The 22,137-nt window shown below is 43.4% G+C and overlaps 1 protein-coding gene across 1 annotated transcript in view; it reads left to right on the top strand.

The window, feature by feature from the left end:
• The window catches only part of LOC130549462 (uncharacterized), a 32,189-nt gene extending 20,468 nt beyond the window's left edge, over positions 1 to 11,721 (top strand). The window contains exon 2 of the mRNA XM_057326674.1: positions 7,553 to 11,721. Within this exon, the coding sequence (XP_057182657.1) occupies positions 7,558 to 10,566 (3,009 nt within the window). The 5' untranslated portion in view covers positions 7,553 to 7,557 and the 3' untranslated portion in view covers positions 10,567 to 11,721. The remainder of the gene's footprint in view (positions 1 to 7,552) is intronic.
• Positions 11,722 to 22,137: the final 10,416 nt, after the last annotated feature.

Here is a 22,137-nt window from a genome sequence, read left to right as displayed (position 1 = left end):
TTCCATACACCGCGTAACACAAGTAATGTACACTAGAAAATCATGAATGTAGGAATGAACACATACCAGTTTCAGCTGCAGCAGACGATGGCGATGAACACATTGACTCCAGCAGGTAAGTCGCCGAATTCAACGTGTCGGTAGACTGACTTATGGCCGATGTCCCAGAACGGAATCGATGATGTCAAAATTAACCATTTCGCTCCGTCCGCTGCCACTTCAAGGGTGCCCAATCCTGCTCCTGGTGACTTACAGTCCTGTAAAGTTCAGTTCCAACCCTAATCAAACACACCTGAACCAGCTAATCAAGATATTAAGGATTACCAGAAAAATAACATGTTTTTTTTATTAGGGTTGGGGCTGAACTGTGCAGGGCAGTAGATCTCCAGGAGCATGATTGAGCACCCCTGTTCTAGCTTATCTTAAATTTCCCTCGCCGACCACTGTTGAACTGACATATTTATCAATTGTTGTTGTTAACGTTACATGAACACCGACAGCTTATAAAAATGGCGCCTTTTCTGCGAAGCTCAGCCCACTGATGTCATAACTTCAGCTCAAGACAAGCAAGGAATCAGGCCCAGTTCATAGCCGATATCTGGGCCCCATGATTTTTTTGAGTGGAAAACCGCAGCCCGGTTCCCAGTTGGGCTCAGGCACCAGCCCTGGTGGTAAAGGTTTCAACAAAGGATATATGTATTACATGCACTGAAAATACCTTGCAATAACTCTGCTACTAAATTATTAATGCTGTAATCATATGTGATTTTGTTCAGCCGGGGCGCTTTACTATGATGTTTTGATGACTATGATTTTTTGAGGTTGTGGTGGCAGAGGGTAATATCTGGTTCTTTCCACTTATATCTCTGTTGATGTTAGGTTTGGTTGTAGTGCATCATTGTTGTTGGTTTCTTGATCATAATTGCCTGGGCCTTGTGCTTGTTTGTATTTTTGTTTTGTTTGTAATGTTCAATTTCTCATTTTATTTATGTTGTGTTGTGGTAATTTTCTCATTGGTGGTCCACAACTTGAAGGAATGTAGAGGAAACACTATTAGTGTCTACTTTAGTGTCTCAATGGGTGTGTGTATGCCACTTCACCTTACTATTTTCGTGTGGACCATGTTAGGTACGACATACATTTTTCCAGTAAAGCATAATAATTAAGGGGGGGCCTCACACAAATGGCAGCCTCGGGGCCCCTGACTACCTTAATCCGCCCCTGCCGAACACACACCCCTCCAAAATACACCTGATGAAACACTTACACACAGGCTAAACCGAAAGTAAAAAGCAAAGCACTAAATGGCTAAGCGTATTTATCCTTCTCATAGTAGGACATGCCTCTCAGTTGACTAGCATGAAAAGCAGCCGATCGCAGTGCATAATGTCATGTAATATACATGTAGGAAGTCATACACATTTGGGAGTCATAGTTTTTTTATTTCATTGTATTTAAACGGGTTATGAGTTTAGATCGGGCAGTCGCACCAGTTCGGCTAAATACTTTTTCACAGTCACACAGACTAATTTCCAGTCACAAATGTGACTTATGGTCGCACTGTAGAGCCCTGTGGATCTAAAAATAGATTGTGGCTGCCTTCATCTTTCTTTTTTTATTTCTTTGTGTCTTTGTCCCTTTCCTGGAAGGATTTGCCAGCCATCCAGCTCCTCTGCCTGGAGCAGATGAATTTTTCGCTGGAGGACCATAACAGGGACTTTTTAGATCTGCCTTGCCTTACACACTTCCCTGACTTCTCGCATTGTATTTATTTCATCACCAGCCTGAGCGAGCAGTGTAAAGCATGCCTGCCAGCAAATGGTCCCTGAGAGGATTATTATTTTTTTCTGTCTGCACTACTGAGGACATCTCCAGCCCCATTTCCAATCCAAAGCCCTCCAAACCTTCACCATCACGCTGTACGGAGCATCTGGCGGAGCCCACCATGGATGAAGAGCCCAAGCCTGCCACAATTAAAGAGCCCCAAGCCTGCCGCAATTAAAGAGCCGGCGCAAGACAAAGCGACAGCCGTTCATTGCACCGAAGCCTGAGCTTAACGACGTCTCTGACCAGGTGTGTGAGCCGGCAACACCGTACATCGCTGAGAGAGTCCTTGTGTGGATGGAGGGATTGGAATGTAGCCCTGCCCACACTCGCTGAGGGTGAGCTGCAGCTGGCCTCTGGCATGTTTGACTGTGAATGAGGAATTTTGGCTGCTTCCTTCCCAGCTGGTCCCGCTCAGCTCCCCTTTGTCAGCCAGCTCCTCATCTACAGCATCAAGGAGGTTAGCGTTAGCAGGAGGAGAAAGGTGCAGGTCCAGTAGCCAGCAAGGATGGAGGCCCATGGTGGAGGTAGGACTGGCAACAACAGGGGGCCAACTGAGATTAGGTGGAGATGAGAGACCCAGGAGCCAAGGTGGATCTTGGCCCAGCCCAGCCTACCACCCCCTCTTCCTCAGTTTCTGCCAGCCAGTCCATCAACCTTGTGTCCGCTGGACCCTGAAGACACCTCAGCTTGCCTGCAGCATGGCAAAACTGGTGGGTCGGATGAGCTTCGTGATCTCCATCTGCCACCTCCCTTGGATTTGGAGAATCCCATGTCTCCGCCTCTAATATCCGGACTCCACTTTGGCCTTTCGACCCATTAGGCTTGTTCGACTTGATGCGGTGCCGCAATATCCGACAGGCGGTTGACATCAAAGTACTGCGAGAACGATTCAAAACCTAACATTTTATGGTTTTTCGAATGGCTCTCGCGGTATTTTGAAGTCATCCGCCTGTCGAAGCTTGCGGCGCCGCATAGGAACCAATAGGAACAAGCCTATTGGTTCCACCTTGGCTTCTGGCTCCCTCCCATCTCCACCAGTTGGCGCCCTGGTGTCACCAGCCCTACCTCCAGCATGGGCCGCCATCCTGGCTGGCTACTGGTTCTCCACCTGGCTCCTCCTGCTGCTTGCTCCACCTTGGCTCCTCCCAACATCCTTTCCTACCTGGCTCCATAAACTGTCCCATGCTACCTGCCTCTTGCATTCCCCATGCCTTCCTCCTGAACCCCACCATCCATCCTCTGTTGGACTTGTTGGCACGAGGATGCGCCTTTCTGGGAGAGGGCGATCTGTCACATGAATATTTGGTTCTCTTGTGGTTTTGTTTTCTGTGTTTTCGTTTACCTGAGATCTTTATTAGTAAATTAGCTCCTACCTGTTTCTGTTTACCTTGATTACGTTTCCTTTGTTTTTTAAGCCGTCTGTTTTGCTCCTTTTCTTGGTCCAGTATTGTTTATCGTTATGTTGCTGTTACTCCCTAGTTCTTCAGTGGTTTTCCTTGTGGATATATTACATTTACATTTATGTATTTGGAAGACGCTTTTATCCTAAGTGACTTACATTGCATTATACAACACATTTGTTTTTAAGTATGTGCAATCCCTGGGATCGAACTGATACGTTTTGATTCTAACTTCTTTGTCATGTGCTATCTTCCTAATAGATACGCGTGACCGTAATGGCAGCTCCGTCAAATGGCTATGAGACCCCCCAAGAGCTTCGAAACACTGTATAAATCCATGTTTTGCGCATGCGTGAGCTGTCTGTGCAATCACTTGAATTTTTTTCTGTAGCTGAAACAACCATAATTTATAATAAGAATATGTAAAGGCTTTACTTTTGTTTGTATATATGCACAAAAAACAACAACAACATTGCGTCACCACTTCGGGGCTTTACCCCTTATAATAATAGGAACACTAACTGATACAATAGTAAGGTCAGTTGCAAAAATAACTTTCCACGCCTTTTTTCAGAGCACATTTATCGGACTCATCACTAGGAGGTTGCCGGTTGGATTCTCAGAGTAACGACTGAGGTGCCCTTGAGCAAGGCATCTTACTGGCATCTTATGGCTGTGGTTGAGGCGGATGGACACAATGCAACACACTTGTAACAATGCGACACATGCCTCAGACCAGGCATGTGACAACCAGACCAGGCATTATCAGCAGCACCTCACCAAAAGGCATCTTTCACCCAGGATAATGGATGTGACGAAAGTGGGACACACAACTCATGAGATGTCTCTCTGATAATAGCAAGGAAAGGGAAGTATGCTATGTATTTCTATAATCATTCATCCCCCAAACACAGAGGATGCCTACCCGATGAACCCAGTGAAACCTCAGACCTCGTTTCCTCTTTTCATGTTCTTGACTGCTTCCCCCTGTCATGGATACAGCATTGGAAATGTCCTATTTGGCATTTCAACTGTGCTAAAATAGTGGGATTATAATACCTAGTCCTATTAAGCGAATCTGTAATCCAAACATATGGTTTGAGCTGGTGCAAGATGTTAGTAAATCTGATCCTTGGTTGTACTTTATTAGTTTCAATATTCATTACAGCGAGGTGGTCTTTCTGCTGGACCTAAAGCCTGTCGCACCTCCCACGGTGCCTGTGGTGGGCTGTGCATGGCAGAGGCGTCCTCTTCCCTGAGACAGGCCTAAACCTGACTGCATACCGCATGGTTTTGCTGCAGGGTCTTCAGCTGGGGACCACCGCTCGTTGACGTTTCGCCCCATAACACAGAACGTCTCCTGGTGGTGGGGCAGTGAACACGGATGTATCCCTGACATCCCCTGCAGCAAAACCTAGTTAGATGTTACAGTACATCGATCTCTTTCTCCCTCCTGCCCGATGATCTTAATATGGCTTCTCTGACGGTCACCTCGCCATACCTGTTGCTGCATTCTTCATACAGAATTTCCCCGAACAGGTTTAGCCTGACTATCAGCTTTTTGCAGCAGCCCGCTCAGATGTTTGTCCAACTTTCTCCACTCAGCCTCGTTGGCCTTTGGCCACTTTATCTTGTTCCATCAGAGTGAGTTCTTCAGGTTCCTGGCCCTTTGGCTCGACTCCGTTCTTAGGTCACTTGGGGGTGCTACTGGGTTCACTTCTTGGGGTTCATCAGCATCCCTTTCTTCCTCCTCCTTCCTTTCCTCCTGCTCTACCTCTGCAACATTGGGCCCGTTAACACTGTGGTTGTCAACCTGGCCTTGGATCCCATTTGTCTTTCCTGCCCTTACCGGGGTAGTGCAAGGTTGCATCGGGCTACCACCACCACACTGTGGATGTGAAGTCCTCTCGAAGTTTTTTTTCCCAGGTGCAGTCTATCCTGCTGCCACCAGTCTCTCCTGGTTGTCCTCCAGTCTTCCCTGGACTCCAACTGCTCTAAATACAGTGATGAATACAGTGGTTTAATACAATCCTATAAACCAGTGTTTTTCAATTTCAGTCTGTCCCTGTAAAACACCTGATTCAGCTCATCAGCCTCCTCCCAAAATAGTCTTGTTTGGCTGTGGTGCCATGCAGATCGATCATCGAGTGACATCACAGTTCTGAAAGAAAGATTTTAAAGCAAACATATAGAGTCATCTACTCTCAAATCACTCTTACGTTACTGTGATGTCACTCGCCAAAAGGTCTGTGCGCCGCCACATGAAGTGAAACAAGTCCAATGTTTCATATGTCTAATAATTAACACACTAACAAGAAGGTGAGTTGAATCATGTGTTATCTAGGTAGAAATCTAAAACATTGTGGGAGGGGGGGCACAAGGGCATCTCAGATTTTTTATTTTATCATTGCCTTGTTATCCTATCCTATCATTTTCTTTTTTCTTATTTTGTCTTGTTTTTTTTTTTCAGCAAAGCTGCTTGCAACTACACGTTACACATTAGGAAAAACGATAGGAATAATGAACTGAACTGAATATACACTCACCTAAAGGATTATTAGGAACACCATACTAATACGGTGTTTGACCCCCTTTCGCCTTCAGAACTGCCTTAATTCTACGTGGCATTGATTCAACAAGGTGCTGAAAGCATTCTTTAGAAATGTTGGCCCATATTGATAGGATAGCATCTTGCAGTTGATGGAGATTTGTGGGATGCACATCCAGGGCACGAAGCTCCCGTTCCACCACATCCCAAAGATGTTCTATCGGGTTGAGATCTGGTGACTGTGGGGGCCATTCTAGTACAGTGAACTCATTGTCATGTTCAAGAAACCAATTTGAAATGATTCGAGCTTTGTGACATGGTGCATTATCCTGCTGGAAGTAGCCATTAGAGGATGGGTACATGGTGGTCATAAAGGGATGGACATGGTCAGAAACAATGCTCAGGTAGGCCGTGGCATTTAAACGATGCCCAATTGGCACTAAGGGGCCTAAAGTGTGCCAAGAAAACATCCCCCACACCATTACACCACCACCACCAGCCTGCACAGTGGTAACAAGGCATGATGGATCCATGTTCTCATTCTGTTTACGCCAAATTCTGACTCTACCATTTGAATGTCTCAACAGAAATCGAGACTCATCAGACCAGGCAACATTTTTCCAGTCTTCAACTGTCCAATTTTGGTGAGCTCGTGCAAATTGTAGCCTCTTTTTCCTATTTGTAGTGGAGATGAGTGGTACCCGGTGGGGTCTTCTGCTGTTGTAGCCCATCTGCCTCAAGGTTGTGCGTGTTGTGGCTTCACAAATGCTTTGCTGCATACCTCGGTTGTAACAAGTGGTTATTTCAGTCAAAGTTGCTCTTCTATCAGCTTGAATCAGTCGGCCCATTCTCCTCTGACCTCTAGCATCAACAAGGCATTTTCGCCCACAGGACTGCCGCATACTGGATGTTTTTCCCTTTTCACACCATTCTTTGTAAACCCTAGAAATGGTTGTGCGTGAAAATCCCAGTAACTGAGCAGATTGTGAAATACTCAGACCGGCCCGTCTGGCACCAACAACCATGCCACGCTCAAAATTGCTTAAATCACCTTTCTTTCCCATTCTGACATTCAGTTTGGAGTTCAGGAGATTGTCTTGACCAGGACCACACCCCTAAATGCATTGAAGCAACTGCCATGTGATTGGTTGATTAGATAATTGCATTAATGAGAAATTGAACAGGTGTTCCTAATAATCCTTTAGGTGAGTGTATGTCAAATAGTCAAGAAAAAAAGTCTTAAAATGTAGTTTGTTTGATTCTGATAATAGTTAAAGATTCTCACTTTAAAAAATGTAAAAAAAAATTCTACCTCATGACATGAGTCAACCAAAGGGGATATTGACACAGAAGACAGACTCCTTTATCCTTTATTATTAGAGCGGAATTTTATATTTTATAGTCAAACAATCCAAAGGTCTTAAAATATGACCAATACTGTGTGTATAGAGTTATATCTATCTATTTATCTATCAATCTATTGTGTATACAATAGTATTCATTTATTTCAGGAAAATCCAGGAAATTCAAAACCATCGTCAACATCATCTTAAAAAAATCAAAACACAGAACACAGACACCAAATAATTATCCGATAGAGGTGCATGGCATACTATGGACAATAGAGAATCTAAAATCCAAACTAAGAATAAAAAGACGTTTTAAATAACTTTGTTTAAAATAGCTTGAATGTTATTTATATTACTAAATGTAACTGTGTATGCAGTAGGATATTTGTATTAACTTTAACTCTTGCTTGTATTTTTCCCATATCTAGTGAACATGGAGATGAAAGATGAAAGACGATTTCACAAACTGACTCAAGATCAGGTGAAGACTTTGGACCAAGTTCTCACAGAGGTCATTCCCATTCATGGCAGGGGCAATTTTCCAACACTGGAAATCAAACCCAAGGACATCATCCATGTGGTCAGGGACAGACTAATATTGAAGAATATCAAGGTAAAAGATGTCCGTCTAAATGGTTCTACAGCCAGTCATGTGCTGGTCAAAGAGAATGGCACTAGCTATAAAGATTTAGATATCATCTTTGGAGTGGAACTTCCCAAACAGGAGGACTTCCAGATCATTAAGGAAGTGGTTCTGGGCTGTTTGCTGGACTTCCTGCCTAAAGGAGTCAACAAAGATAAAATCACAGCCCTAACTATGAAAGAGGCATACGTACAAAAAATGGTAAAGGTGTTTAATGAGCATGACCGATGGAGCCTTATCTCTCTTTCAAATAACAGGGGAAAAAATGTAGAGCTCAAGTTTGTCAACTCTCTACGACGACAGTTTGAATTCAGTGTGGACTCTTTTCAGATCATCCTTGACACCATGCTGCAGTCCTATTTGGAGTCTGAGAAGAGGCTTGTAAAGCACAGGGAGGAGGAACAGGATTCTTCCTCTGTTCGAACGGGTAGAATTCAGTCAATGCCTACAAATGACCAATCCCTAAACTCTGGTGAAATGGAACATAGCAAGGAATGTGATGTTGACATGTCTTGTGAAACCGATGACATGCATAGTTCTTATGACTGTAACAGATACAGTAATATTAATGGAAGTCAGAGGGAACAGTCTACATTTTCAGAAGAAACAACTGTTTTAAAGGTTGTGCAAACAGAGATGACTGAAACTACTGTGCCTGAGTCTATGGAGCAAGAATCAGAACACTCTTTTGTGGTGCACGTGAAGGACAAAAATGAACTTGAAAATCTGTCTCTGTTGACAGACACACCAGTCGAGGTAAATACAAATGAAACAGGTGTTGACTCAGCAAGTAAAAAAGAACTGATTTTGCTGAAGAGTGAAAGAATGAGTCTTAAAGAAACCACATCCCCTACTGAAACTAACATTAGTACAACAGATACTAACAAAACAGAATACATGTTAGACATGGGGTCAGTCAATACCCAACAATGGTTAGAATTATTACATACAAACTTTTCTTGCCTTTCAACAAAGGGGACTATTGGTGACGGGTGCTCATTCCAACCTGCTCCAATTACAGTTCTTACACAAACAGCATTGGAGTCCTGTGCTGAGTATCCTCTAGCACCACCTGCTAAGAAAAACAGTGGAAGCTGGCAAATGGTTGTTCTCAAGCATTCCTCGCCAAAACCTCCTCGTAAAATGTCTAAAAAGGCACCTGTATTGTGTTCACCTGAAAAATCACCATCAGATAATTCAAATGTTAATACATGTGAGGTTTTGCATCCACCTAAAGCATACCCAACGAAGTCATTACCTATGCATGTGAAATTGCCAGGTCTTACCACAAAAACCTTTGAATTATCCAGTGCCTCAGAAAAAGACCCAGAGTCTAAACAATTAGCATTTTCCACTGGACCTCTTACAAATGCTAATTCAGAGAACTTTGTGCATTCAAAAGAGACATTACCCATTAGAATATCACCAGAGATAAACCTTCAATCTCGAGTACAGAACTCAGAGCCAGAGACTGGTGAAGCTACCCATGTCTCTGTTCTAACCACTATGTCTGATCTGAATAACCCTCCAAAAGATCCAAACAGGATGAAACAGACTAACACTGAAAGGGTAGATGCAGCACAATGTGAGGCAATGGCACCTCTCATTCATGTGAACTCTCAGCTATTACTTCAGGCTGATGAAAGTTATCATGTCAACTCAACCAGAAAAGAAAACCCTGAATTGTATGCCCAAGGTGATGACTCCATATCACCAAATTATTCAACTGAGCCCTCAGAACCTGTCCCTAGGGCAACAAATTGTCTCTTCAAATTGAGGAATCCACTGTCTACAAAAGGTTCTATTGATTCACAAATGGTGGGAACCACGTCCTTGTGTTCCGAACATGCGCAATCACCCCAAATCCACGTATACACTGTATCATCCTTACATAATCAGGAACCTTTTGTACCATGTCCACAGACTAAAGAACCTTCAGAATTAATAGCACATGTGTTGGAACCACATAACCCATCATCAAAGGTTCAAAGCATCACAGTATCATCACCAAATTTTACAAAGCCTTTAGAAGCTTCCCTATCCTCAACAGCGAGTCAAGAATCTTCTAAAATCTCAGAACCATTTTTAGAACCAGCTATATGTTTAGATGTCCTAGACCTCTCTAAGGTACCCCTTGCAGTAAACATGATAAAAACTTCAGCTGGCCAGGCAGATCTTTCATCTTTAGACACTAAAGAGCCTCTTCTTTCTTCAAAAGCTCTACCTTGCATCACAGTGATGGCTGAGAGCATGTATGGTGACTTTGAGCAGGCCATGGACCACCTGCGTTACAGGTTAATAGCAACACGCAATCCTGAAGAGATCAGGGGTGGAGGCTTGCTTAAGTACAGCAATCTGCTTGTCCGGGACTTCAAACCTGCCAGTGAGACTGAAATTAAAACACTTGAGCGCTACATGTGTTCACGATTTTTCATTGACTTTCCTGATGTTAATGAGCAGCAGCGCAAGATTGAATCGTATTTGCGCAACCATTTTATCGGTGAGGAGAAGAGCAAATATGAGTACTTGATGACACTTCGGAGAGTGGTCAACGAGAGCACTGTTTGTCTGATGGGCCATGAACGCCGTCAGACTCTCAATATGATTACTATTCTAGCACTCAAAGTCCTGGGTGAGCAGAATATTATCCCCAATGCCAATAATGTCACCTGCTACTACCAGCCTGCACCATACATGGCTGACCACAACTTTAGCAACTATTACATTGCAAATGGCCAGTCCCAACTTTTGTTCCACCCTTACCCACTACACATACACATGCAAACAGGCCTAGTTTAGTTTTCGGTATGTATTTATATATTGAAAGCCACCACAGGACAAATTTTGTAATCTTGTAACTTAAAATGTCCTCCCCATGAATTAAACATTGACAATGAGAGCCTGTACCAACACTCATCTGAGAAAATTTCAGTGTATAACAATCATTGAATTAAATGTTGAACAGTATTAGTATTAAATACAACTACAGTGAACAACATCTGTTGATTCTTGATCTGTTGATGGACTGATAATATTTAACAGTATTAGTACTGTTGAATTAGTACTGATTAGTACTGAAGAACCACATGTAAACACACTGGTGCTATTGTACCAAAGGGTACAAAGTGTAATATTACACACATGTCAGATGCTTCAAGAGAACATTTGAAGATAACGAAAGAAAGAAAATTCAAAATAAATATGGCAGGGCCTCTAGTGGGTGCATGCAGAATAGGCCTGCTGTTAAAAAGTATTTTAATCGTTTTGATAAAGGATGTGACTCTTTTCAGTGATTTCATGCTCTACTAATGTGACAAAAAAAGTGTGAGAGAAATAATCAACCCATGCAATCAGCACGCTTTATGTCATAGCAAAGAACTTTTGGGTAACGCTTTACATTACGGCCCGCAATGTACCACGTAATTAAACAGAATTTACAGCGTAACTACTTGTAACAATAATGTACCTCTACAGTACATATTTGTAGATAAAGGGGAACATATACAAAGTTTGTGGAATAAAGGAAATACTGTATTTATACTGTAAGTAGCCTATTTTAAAACTAAGGGGTAACTATTTTAATATAATGTGGTATGCATGACCTGCAGTTTGCTATACAACAATCTTGAACATACACTACATTTTTGTAATCTCAATAAACCCATAAATAAGCTATTGTGGATATCCATCAAGTATGAGGTTCTTATTTTATGATCATATAGCAAACATGAAATAAAGGGAATTGATGTGTTCAGTTTTTGCACAAGCAAAACATAACGACAGACTGTAAACTGTAAATTTGACAGTTTTAACTTTAGGATTCATTTTTATTTTATTGATTTTATGATTGTTGGTCACTATAATCAAGTAGTTCAAGATCGGATTGATTTGTATTTTTATATTTCATTCAGTTCCCCAAACTTTACATATTGTTGCCCTTTATCTACATAAATGTACTGTAGAGGTACATTATTGTTACAAGTAGTTACGCTGTAAATGCTGTTTAATTATGCGGTACATTGCGGGCCGTAATCTAAAGCGTTACCAATTTTTGTTGTCTCAATTGATTAAACTAGCTTCCATGTTATATTTGATCAGCTGAGATCCATTCTTTGTGTTTATTTTACCAGTTGTGGTATTCTCGTTGTACATCTAACTGTGTCTGTATTTTTATGTAATTATATATGCTTATTAATGGATTGGAAGTGATGTAATGAATATTTTACCATCATCATCCTAAACAAAATCCCAAATCCAATCTCTACATTTTGGTAATTTGAGCAAAAAGTGAAATATGCTGTGAAACGGTTTAAACTGTTTCAAATGAAAAAAAAAACATGCACATTGACGAAGTGATTCAGAAATGTTACTGCCAAACCTTGCTTTAAAAGTACATAAAATGGGGTTAACAAACAGTAATATTCAGTTTTTATTTATGTATGTTTACCTTTAAAAAAATCCATAGAAATGTAAGGAAATTGCTTAATACCTAATTTATTAGAACTATTAATGGCACTGAAGACTTGAAAAATGATTTCCACTGTTCTTTTACATACATATATTTTCCATAAACTTTATGAGAAGTACTGTAGTAAAGCATGTAAAATATTGTACCAAACAAACATACAAATACAAAAACACAAATGTAAGATAAAAAGTCAGTACCAAAAGTTTAACTCAACTTTATTTATATAGCGCTTTTTACTTTTTACAATTTTCATTGTTACAAAGCAGCTGTACATGAGACATATTGACTATAAGCAAAACAATTAAAGTTGTACCTGTAAAAACAAGAAAAAGGTGAAAACACAGAAGACAGACATACCCATATACAAAACACTCCACACACAATATGCACAAGTACTAACACACATAGACGCGGACACACGGATGCGCATGCACACACGTTCTAGGTATTACCAACTGACAGGATGCCTGAGAGCGTAATGCACGTGAAGGACTGTAATACAAGATAAGTTCACTCAAGTACTGAGGAGCTAAACAGGCAATAAGCACGATTTTAAAGTTAATGCGATGCTTTATAGGTAACCAGTTCAAGTTTGACAGAACCGGGCTAATATGTTCATACTTTTTTGTACTTGTAAGAACTCGAGCTGCCGCGTTTTGGACCAGTTGGAGTTTTTGTAATAAGCCACCTTGTAATTAGGAACCACCTAACAGTGCATTACAGTAATCTAGTCTTGATGTCATGAATGCATGAATTAACTTCTCTGCATCTGACATTGACAGCATATGACATTGTTTAGATATATTCTTAAAATGGAAAAACGCAATTTTACAGGTGTTGGCGACGTGGCTCTCAAATGACAGATTACTATCGAATAAAACGCCAAGATTCTTTGCTAACGATGAGGGTTGATAAGTAACACTTCTGTTTTGTCCGAGTTCCGTAATAAAAAGTTGTTACTCATCCAGTTTTTTATATCGACTATGCATTCCATTATTTGATGGAACTGCTGTGTTTCATGAGGCTTCGAGGAAATATAAAGTTGAGTATCATCAGCATAACAGTGAAAGCTAACTCTGTGTCGCTTTATTATATCTCCTAGAGGTAGCATGTATAATGCGAAGAGCAGAGGCCCTAAGACTGAGTCCAGTGGTACACCGTACTGGACTTGCGTGACATCTCATTGTTTATTGCTACAAATTAAAAACAATAGGATAAATAAGATTTAAACCATTTCAAAGCTATTCCTTTAATGCCGACATAATTTTCGAGTCTATGTAGGAGTGTGCTGTGGTCAATGGAGTCAAATGCAGCACTAAGGTCTAGCAGCACCAATAACGAGATACAACCTCGGTCAGACACCAATAGCAGATCATTTGTAACTTTGATCAAAGCAGTCTCTATACTGTGACATGCTTTAAATCCAGACTGGAATTCTTCATTGATGTCATTCCTTTGGAGGAAGGAGCATAATTGAGTTGAAACTACTTTTTCCAGAACTTTAAATATGAAAGGTAGATTCGATATAGGCCTGTAGTTCCTTAGTTCTCTAGGGTCGAGTTGGGTTTTTTTGACAAGGGGCCTTATAACAGCCACCTTATATGCTTTAGGCACATGTCCTAATGTCAGAGATGAGTTAATAATACTAAGAAGAGGATCAATAATTTCTGGGAGTATCTCTTTCAGTAGATTTGTAGGTGTAGGGTCTAGCATGCATGTTGTTGATTTAGATGATCTAATGATTTTAGACAACTCATCCTGATCTACGGTAGAAAATAATAGCATTTTCTCCTTAAGGGCGCTGTAGTTAGTTTGTTCAGCGGGTTTCACTTCTGATTGCATTGTTATCATTTTTTCTCTAATATCTTGGATTTTATTTGTGAAGTAGTTCATAAATTTATCACTGTTATGCTGATGTGGCGGGGCGGTGAAAATGAAAGGTGGCAAACTTTTAGGGTTTAAAGCTAAAAGAGCCCAATTAAAGAATTTAACCAATCTATAGTCGACTACGCCATCTCAACCATGTGAGGAACAAAAGTATAAATAACGACACAGGTTCATTACCAAGAAATGTCAGGCGAGAGGCGTGGGTAGAAATGCACTAATTTATTAAATCGTAATATATTTTAAATATTAAAAGAATCGTCTGCTTAAAGGTACAGTGCGGGATGTTTTGTATGATCTATTAACAGAAATGCAATATAACATACAAAACTGTGTCTTTAGATGTATAAAAACCTTACGTAAAGAAAAGTTGTTTTTATTACCTTAGAATAAACCAGTTGTATCTACATAGGGAGCGGATCTATCTACATGGAATTTGTTATGTTGCGCAGCCATGTTTTTTACAGTAAGCTCTAACGGACAATAGCTCTACAGAGCGTGTTTCGTATATGTTGGTCTTCATGTGTGTTTTTAGACGCACAAAGTAGTAAGTCGTAGTACGGAGAGGAGGAGGAGTAGTCGTCGTCTAGCTGAAGCAACTGATTGTTCGGTCTTAGAAGTTTTGATAAAATGGAGGACCATGCGTATTGTGCACAAGCGCAGACAGAGCGTGAATCTCCGTCGTCAAAGAAGCGCAAACGTGATGCTGCCAAACGAATTATAGACAAACGGCGCCAGGAAATCCAGGATAAACATCGGTGTATCTATTACCAGATGGAAGGCACTGTTGAAAGACAAATGTTTTCAAGGCGATGCCGAAGTTGCCTGTTTTCTGCTAGACTGGTAAGATAATTCAACATTTTCAATGTTTCCACTTTTTCAATGTTTACCAAACAACTGTTTTGTTGAAACGGTAACGTTAGCATTTTATACAAATGGCCATAAAACCTCCGAATAATAATGTTTTTCCATCCCTGCGGTACGTACTCCGGTTGTTCCTGACTTTACAAAGGGGGAGACAAACGTCTACTGCCTATGTCGCTGTCAGATCAAACGCTTTGAACAGCGTTGCTATTTACGATTAGCTAACTTTAGTTACTTCACTACTCTCAGCGTGTACTAGATAGCACGCAAGAAATATATCTAATTATAGAATTGTAACAGTAACTTTCGCAATAGAATACATGTTAAATGATTAATTACATTAATATAATGGCTTACCTTTGCAAAGAAACATCGTTGCTTGCATCACTGCTATCCGCTGTCTCAGTAGATGACATCTTTTTTTACTGTTGCGGCCACCGTCGTAATTCGAAAGGGAGGGGTGGGCAAATGACTCAGAGATTCGTTGTAAAACTATAATACAACGCTAGTGGCCGCTGATTTTCAAGAACTGCGCCTTTAACTGCCATATTGGCTTTCAAAAACACACATCAAGAAATGACTTCACAGTAATTAGGGGACTGGAGTGACTGCTTTTGTTGCAGACTTACAATGAATGCCAAACCACACCCTACACACAGGCACACAAAATCAAGTGCAAGTAATAATTGCACAGCACTCAGTGTAAACACCATATATAGCACACAACATGCAGCAGCACACCCCCCCCCCCCTGACACACCGAATAAGTCGAACCAAGACACACAGACAACATAGTAAATCCAATTCAAATCGAATGACAACAAATCTTAACACATCATCAAAACGACGAAAAAAAGAATCAAAAACTCACATCACAATGCAAAGTAACATTGGTCGTTTCACACAGCAAAAGAGCAAAAATACATAATGCATCAGCACCGCGGTCTAAGCGGGCAAGGAAGTAACAATGAAACACACCGTGAGGCAAGAAAACATACAAGGCCGCCAACGGACTGCGGTCAAGCCAGCCGCGGTTTGAAAATACACGGTCAAGCCAGCCGCCGTTTAGGTTCAGATGCGCGCTTATTGAGTGGTTTACGGTAAATTACTGGAACACCGCTTGTAAAGCTTTATTTAAATGTAGATGATCCGCCTCTCTTCTCAATAACATATTTCTTGTTTTACATTTAGAATATCTCGTTTTTGTCGTAATTTATGCAGGTTTTTTTCTCCGAATGTTTGCATTATGATTGCTGTAACGTTATATTGTGAAACCAATGTCTCTGTCTGTATCTTAAATAAGTATTATTTTAATGCCTTCTAGACCTTTGTCCTGCAAATAAAACTCTTTATGCAGTTTGCAATTACAGTACCCATGGATTTGAACAGATTTAATTACAGTATGTTTTTTGAAAGCATTTTGTTTGAAAAATATTATTCCAATATAATTGACTATACAAACATTATTTCTCATAAGTAGAAAAATATGATGGTGGGTTTAAGTAGGAGCCATACCCCACTATATGCACACAATATGGATTTATTTCACTGTAACGTTTTGGAGAAATACAATATTTTCTACTTCAAATGCCCATAGAAACTATATTTCTAATAAGTAGAAAAAACTGATGATGGATTTCTGTAGGGGACATCCCACACTATATGCACACCATGTATGGATTTATTTTACTGTAGCGTTTTGGAGAAAAACACATTTTTCCACTTCAAATGCCTATAGAAAGTTTATTTCTAATAAGTAGAAAAAACTGATGGTGGGTTTCTATAGGTGCTATCCCACTCTTTATGCACACCATATATGGACTTGTTTTTCTGTGGCGTTTTGGAGAAATACACATTTTGCCACTTCAAATGCCTATAGAAACATTATTTCTAATAAGTAGAAAAACCTGATGGTGGGTTTCTATAGAGGCCATCCCACACTATATGCACACCATATATGGACTTATTTTACTGTTGCATTTTGGAGAAATACACATTTCTCCACTTCAAATGCTGGAAATGTGTATTTCTCCAAAACGCTACAGTAAAATTATTCCATATATGGTGTGCATATAGTGTGGGATGGCCTCTACAGAAACCGACCAACAGTTTTTTCTACTTATTAGAAATAATGTTTCTATAGGCATTTGAATTTGAAAAATGTGCATTTCTCCAAAATGCTACAGTAAAATAAATCCATATATGGTGTGCATATAGTGTGGGATGGCCCCTATAGAAACCCACTATCAGTTTTTTCTACTTATTAGAAATAATTTTTCTATAGGCTTTCAAATTGGAAAAATGTGCATTTCTCCAAATGATACAGTAAAATAAGTCCATATATGGTGTGCATATAGTGTTGGATGGCCCCTATAGAAACCCACAATCGGTTTTTTCTACTTATTAGAAATAATGTTTCTATAGGCTTTCAAAGTTGAAAAATGTGTATTTCTCCAAATGCTACAGTAAAATAAGTCCATATATGGTGTGCATATACTGTGGGATGGCCCCTATAGAAACCCACCATCCGTTTTTTTCTACTTATTAGAAATATAGTTTCTATAGCATTTGAAGTAGAAAATATTGTATTTCTCCAAAACGTTACAGTGAAATAAATCCATATTGTGTGCATATAGTGGGGTATGGCTCCTCCTTAAACCCACCATCACAATTTTCTACTTATGAGAAATAATGCTTGTATAGTCAATTATATTGGAATAATATTTTTCAAACAAAATGCTTTCAAAAAACATACTGTAATTAAATCTGTTCAAATCCATGGGTACTGTAATTGCAAACTTCATAAACAGTTTTATTTGCAGGACAAAGGTCTAGAAGGCATTAAAATAATACATATTTAAGATACAGACAGAGACATTTGTTTCACAATATAACGTTACAGCAATCATAATGCAAACATTCTGAGAAAAAAACCTGCATAAATTATGACAAAAACGAGATATTCTAAACGTAAAACAAGAAATATGTTATTGAGAAGAGACGCGGATCATCCACATTTAAATAAAGCTTTACAAGCGATGTTCCTGTAATTTACCGTAAACCACTCAATAAGCGCGCATCTGAACCTAAACGGCAGCTGGCTTGACCGTGTATTTTCAAACCGCGGCTGGCTTGACCGCAGTGAATCACATGCTATAACCCACGCTATTCATGGCGGTTACTTCGGCAGCAGTGTAGCATCTGAGATTAATAGGAGAAATTGACAGCCAGGACTCGGCCACTAGTGGGCAAACATACTGCGTTTCCTAATAACAGATTACATAAATTTTCACACATAAAGCACGAAACCAAAAGCTAAAAAACAAACAGTATCCTACCTTCGGCGACAGCAGCTGACGTCACCGAGGGGCGGTATCAACAATGACGCACGTCCAAGTGGACCACTCTCACCCTTATACTGTATACCCTCAAGTTCCAGACCACAAATTAAAAATGAGTGGCAGAGTAGATTACGTGTGCAGGTGGCCATCTAGGCACACGTAATCCACTCTGCTACACTGACATACAGGATCAGAAGTCACTGACGATTTATTTTTTGTTAATTTAGCCACTGTGTTAAATAAAAACGTCTTGGTTACGGATGTAACCTCGGTTCCCTGATGGAGGGAACGAGACGTTGTGTCGAACCGACAGAATGGGGTTTGTCTTGAGAACCTATCATCTTCTGAGTATTTAGAAAAGGCCAATGAAAATTGGCGAATGAAATTTGCATGCCGGGCTCCTCCCCGGATGTCCGGGTATAAGCCAGCGTGCTCATTCATTCACCTTTGGTCTGAGAAGCCTAAAGCAACCTCCCCCGACCGCTGGGGTGGGCGGCCAGTGTTGTGGCATGAGGGACACAACGTCTCGTTCCCTCCATCAGGGAACCGAGGTTACATCCGTAACCAAGACGTTCCCTTTCTGTCGGTCTCTCGACGTTGTGTCGAACCGACAGAATGGGGTTCCTATGGAAAACGCCACAGCACTGAGCCGCGTCACAATCTCTGCGGAGTGACGTTGACTGGCCTGGGCGAGTCAGACGAAGACGCTAACGCGAAATTATGACCCTCCAGTGGAGAGGAAGGGGGACCCAGAGCTTCCCACAAAAAGTTGGGAAGCCCCCTAACGCCGGCCGTCACGGGCGGAGGCCTAATTCTCTAAATGGCGAGAAGCCGCCCGGCACCGTACGGGCCACTGGGTAAGCATTATTCCCCTTGGGGGAAAAACGCTGCAGAGGCCACTACCTACCGTAGGGAGGAATTAGTGGAGACACCACATGGTCTCACCATCAGGGGAGAACTCATGGGAAGAAAGTGCAGACAGGAGTTAACCGCAAGGTGGGAGTCCACCTGGGGAGGTCATGGGTTGCCAAGGTGGGAACCATTCATGAGGATACATCAGACGGAACAGCCCACGGAGGGGGTGTTAACACGTCTGGAGCATTAGGTCCGGTTAGAGCTATGTGGGAGATAACTCAACTGTTCCCCGGCCTAAGGGGGCAGGGCTGCTCTGCCCAGCCTGTCCCCTGGAAGGGTGCTTAGTGATGGATGGAATGCCTGTTCTTTACCCGAGGGGAAAGAAGTGATGCGGGATCGCCACTGCTCCCCCCGGAGGGGGAAGGGCTTCCGCAGGCGTACGCCCTACCGGCTGCCGGTCCCACACGTTGCCAGGATGCTGGCTGACACTAGTTCCGCGCGTAGGTATTAGAACCTCATGGGGTTGTTAGGCATAGCCCAACCCGCAGCTCCGCAGATGTCTGCCAGAGAGGCGCCCTGAGCCAGTGCCCACGAGGGGTGAGTCTCACCCCCAACGGGCAGAGGCGAAATGAGATCGGTATGGCCTAACGAGGGCATCCACGATCCAGTGCGCCAGCCTCTGTTTGGAGACAGCCCTCCTGCTGACCTCTGAAACAGACAAAGAGCTGCTCAGAGCTTCTGGGCTCTGCGTGCGGTCCAAGTAGAGGCGCCGTGCTCGTACTGGACACAGCACGGATAGGTTGGGTCTTCCTCCCCGGTGGGGAGCGCCTGCAGGTTCACCACCTGGTCTCTCGGGAGAGTGGTGGGAACCTTGGGCACATAGCCGGGGCGGGGTCTCAAGGTAACGTGAGAATCCCGGCCACGAGTTCTAGGCAATCTGTGGGCACGGAGGGTGCTTGTAGATCCCCTACCCTCTTGGAAGTGAGCGCCCTGAGGAAAGCCGTCTTTATCAAGACTGAGAAAGAGCGGCAACCCCGAGAGGCTCGAAGGGGGCGGGGCCTCTTGCGGCTACATACATTCCCAGTGTGGAGGGGGAGAGGTTACTCCCCCGTCTCTCTTGAGGACGGGACAGCTCGTACCCGACCGAGCAACTCCGCGGGTCTTCTCGCCGAGAAGAACACCAGGTCGAGAAGAGGCGCCACCTATGGGCGTATAGCCGCCCAGTGGCCGAAGCCCTAGCCTGAGTGACGTCCCAACCGGACCGGGGGTGGGTCACTCAGGATCTCCTCGTACCGTCCAGACATGGAGACCAGGTTTTGCCTGGGATGCCGTAACGTGCCAATTCCCCTGGGGAAGCTGTCCGCCAGGGGGAGCGGCCAGGGGGGAGTTGTTGTCAGAGCCTCAGCTCCGAGAACCAAGTCCTGGTTAGGCCAAAGGGGCGTAACTAGTACCACTTGATGCTCCTCTTCCCTGGCCTTGCACAGGCCCTGTGCAATGAGGCTCACTGGGGGAAGCGTACTTCCGCTTGTCCCGCGGCCAGCTGTGCGCAAGGGCATCCGTGCCCAGCTGTGCGCAAGGGCATCCGTGCCGAGGGTACCTCGGACAGGGAGTACCAAAGCGGACAATGGGTGGAGTCCGGGGAGGCAACAGGACCACCTGTGCCTGGCCAAACTGCCCCAAATGAGCCGGCTGCGCGGGGAGGGAGTCGCCACTCTCCGCGAGGCGTCAACTGGCGAGAGAGCACATCGGCTGACTGGTTTAGGACACCTGGGATGTGTGTGGCTCGCAGGGAGCTGATCACCTACTGACTCCAGAGGAGGAGGCGTCGGGCGAGTCATGTTAGCTGCTGTGAGTGAAAGAATATGCCACAGCAGCTGTGCTGTCCGACCAGACCAGCACATGCTTCCCTGCACGAGAAATAGTAGCCTCCTCAATGCAATTAGCACAACCAACAACTCTAGGCAGTTGAAATGCCAACGCAGGCGGGGGCACGTCCAACGCCCTGACACTGCTTGCCCGTTGCACACGGCACCCCAACCTTGCAGTGAGGCATCCCAAAGGGGACCCCTGTCCGCAAGAAGGTCATGGAGACCAGGGGGTAAGGGTGTGTCGGCAGAAAAGCGTGTGACCATACGCCTGCTGCCGGTGTGCCACGCTCTTCAAGGAACTTGACTCTGCAGCCAGTGTTGTAGCGGTCGTATGTGCATCGACCCGAGGGGGACCCCCCCCCCCCGCCGAGGATGCCATGTATCCCAGGAGCCTCTTGTTACAGGGGGACCGCTGACTGTCTGAGCTTCAGGCAGTTCAACACTGATTGGGCGCGCTAATCAGTCGCGCGCCTCTGGGAGGCCGCGAGGGTGCGGGCTTCCTCGTCGCGGGTCTCGCGTCCCCCCGGGGGGTGAGCGGGGCCGCTCGTGAGGACAGAGTTGAGTTCCATACCGAGAAAGAGGATTTCGAGAGTGTGCCAAAACGAGCCAGTCGTCGAGATAGATAGTACCCGCACACCTCCTTCCCACGGGGAAGGAGGGTGGCTTCCACGACCTTCGTAAAGACTCGTGGAGACAGGGACAGACCGAAGGGGAGGACCCTGTACTGATATGCCCGTCCCTCGAACATGAACCGCTGGAACGGCCGATGTCGAGGGAGGATCGAGACATGAAGTACGTGTCCTTCAGGTCGACTGCCATGAACCGGTCCTGACACCTGACGGATGTCAGGATGCGCTTCTGCGTGATCAACCTGAAAGGCAGCTAAGTGTAGGTGCCTGTTCAGAACACACAGACCCAAGATAGGGCGCAACCCCCCGCCTTTCTTGGGGACAATGAAGTACAGGCTGTAAAACCCGTTGAACATCTCGGCTGGTGAGACGGGCTCGATCACTCCCTTCACCAGAAGGGTGGTGACCTCGGCCCGAAGTACGGAACATCCTAGCCTCTGACTGAGGTACATCGGATGCTG

This window comes from Triplophysa rosa, unplaced genomic scaffold (genome assembly GCF_024868665.1).
Source record: "Triplophysa rosa unplaced genomic scaffold, Trosa_1v2 scaffold121_ERROPOS1305309, whole genome shotgun sequence".
NCBI classification, from domain to species: Eukaryota; Metazoa; Chordata; class Actinopteri; order Cypriniformes; family Nemacheilidae; genus Triplophysa; species Triplophysa rosa.
This window is presented reverse-complemented; position numbering and strand designations above follow the sequence as displayed.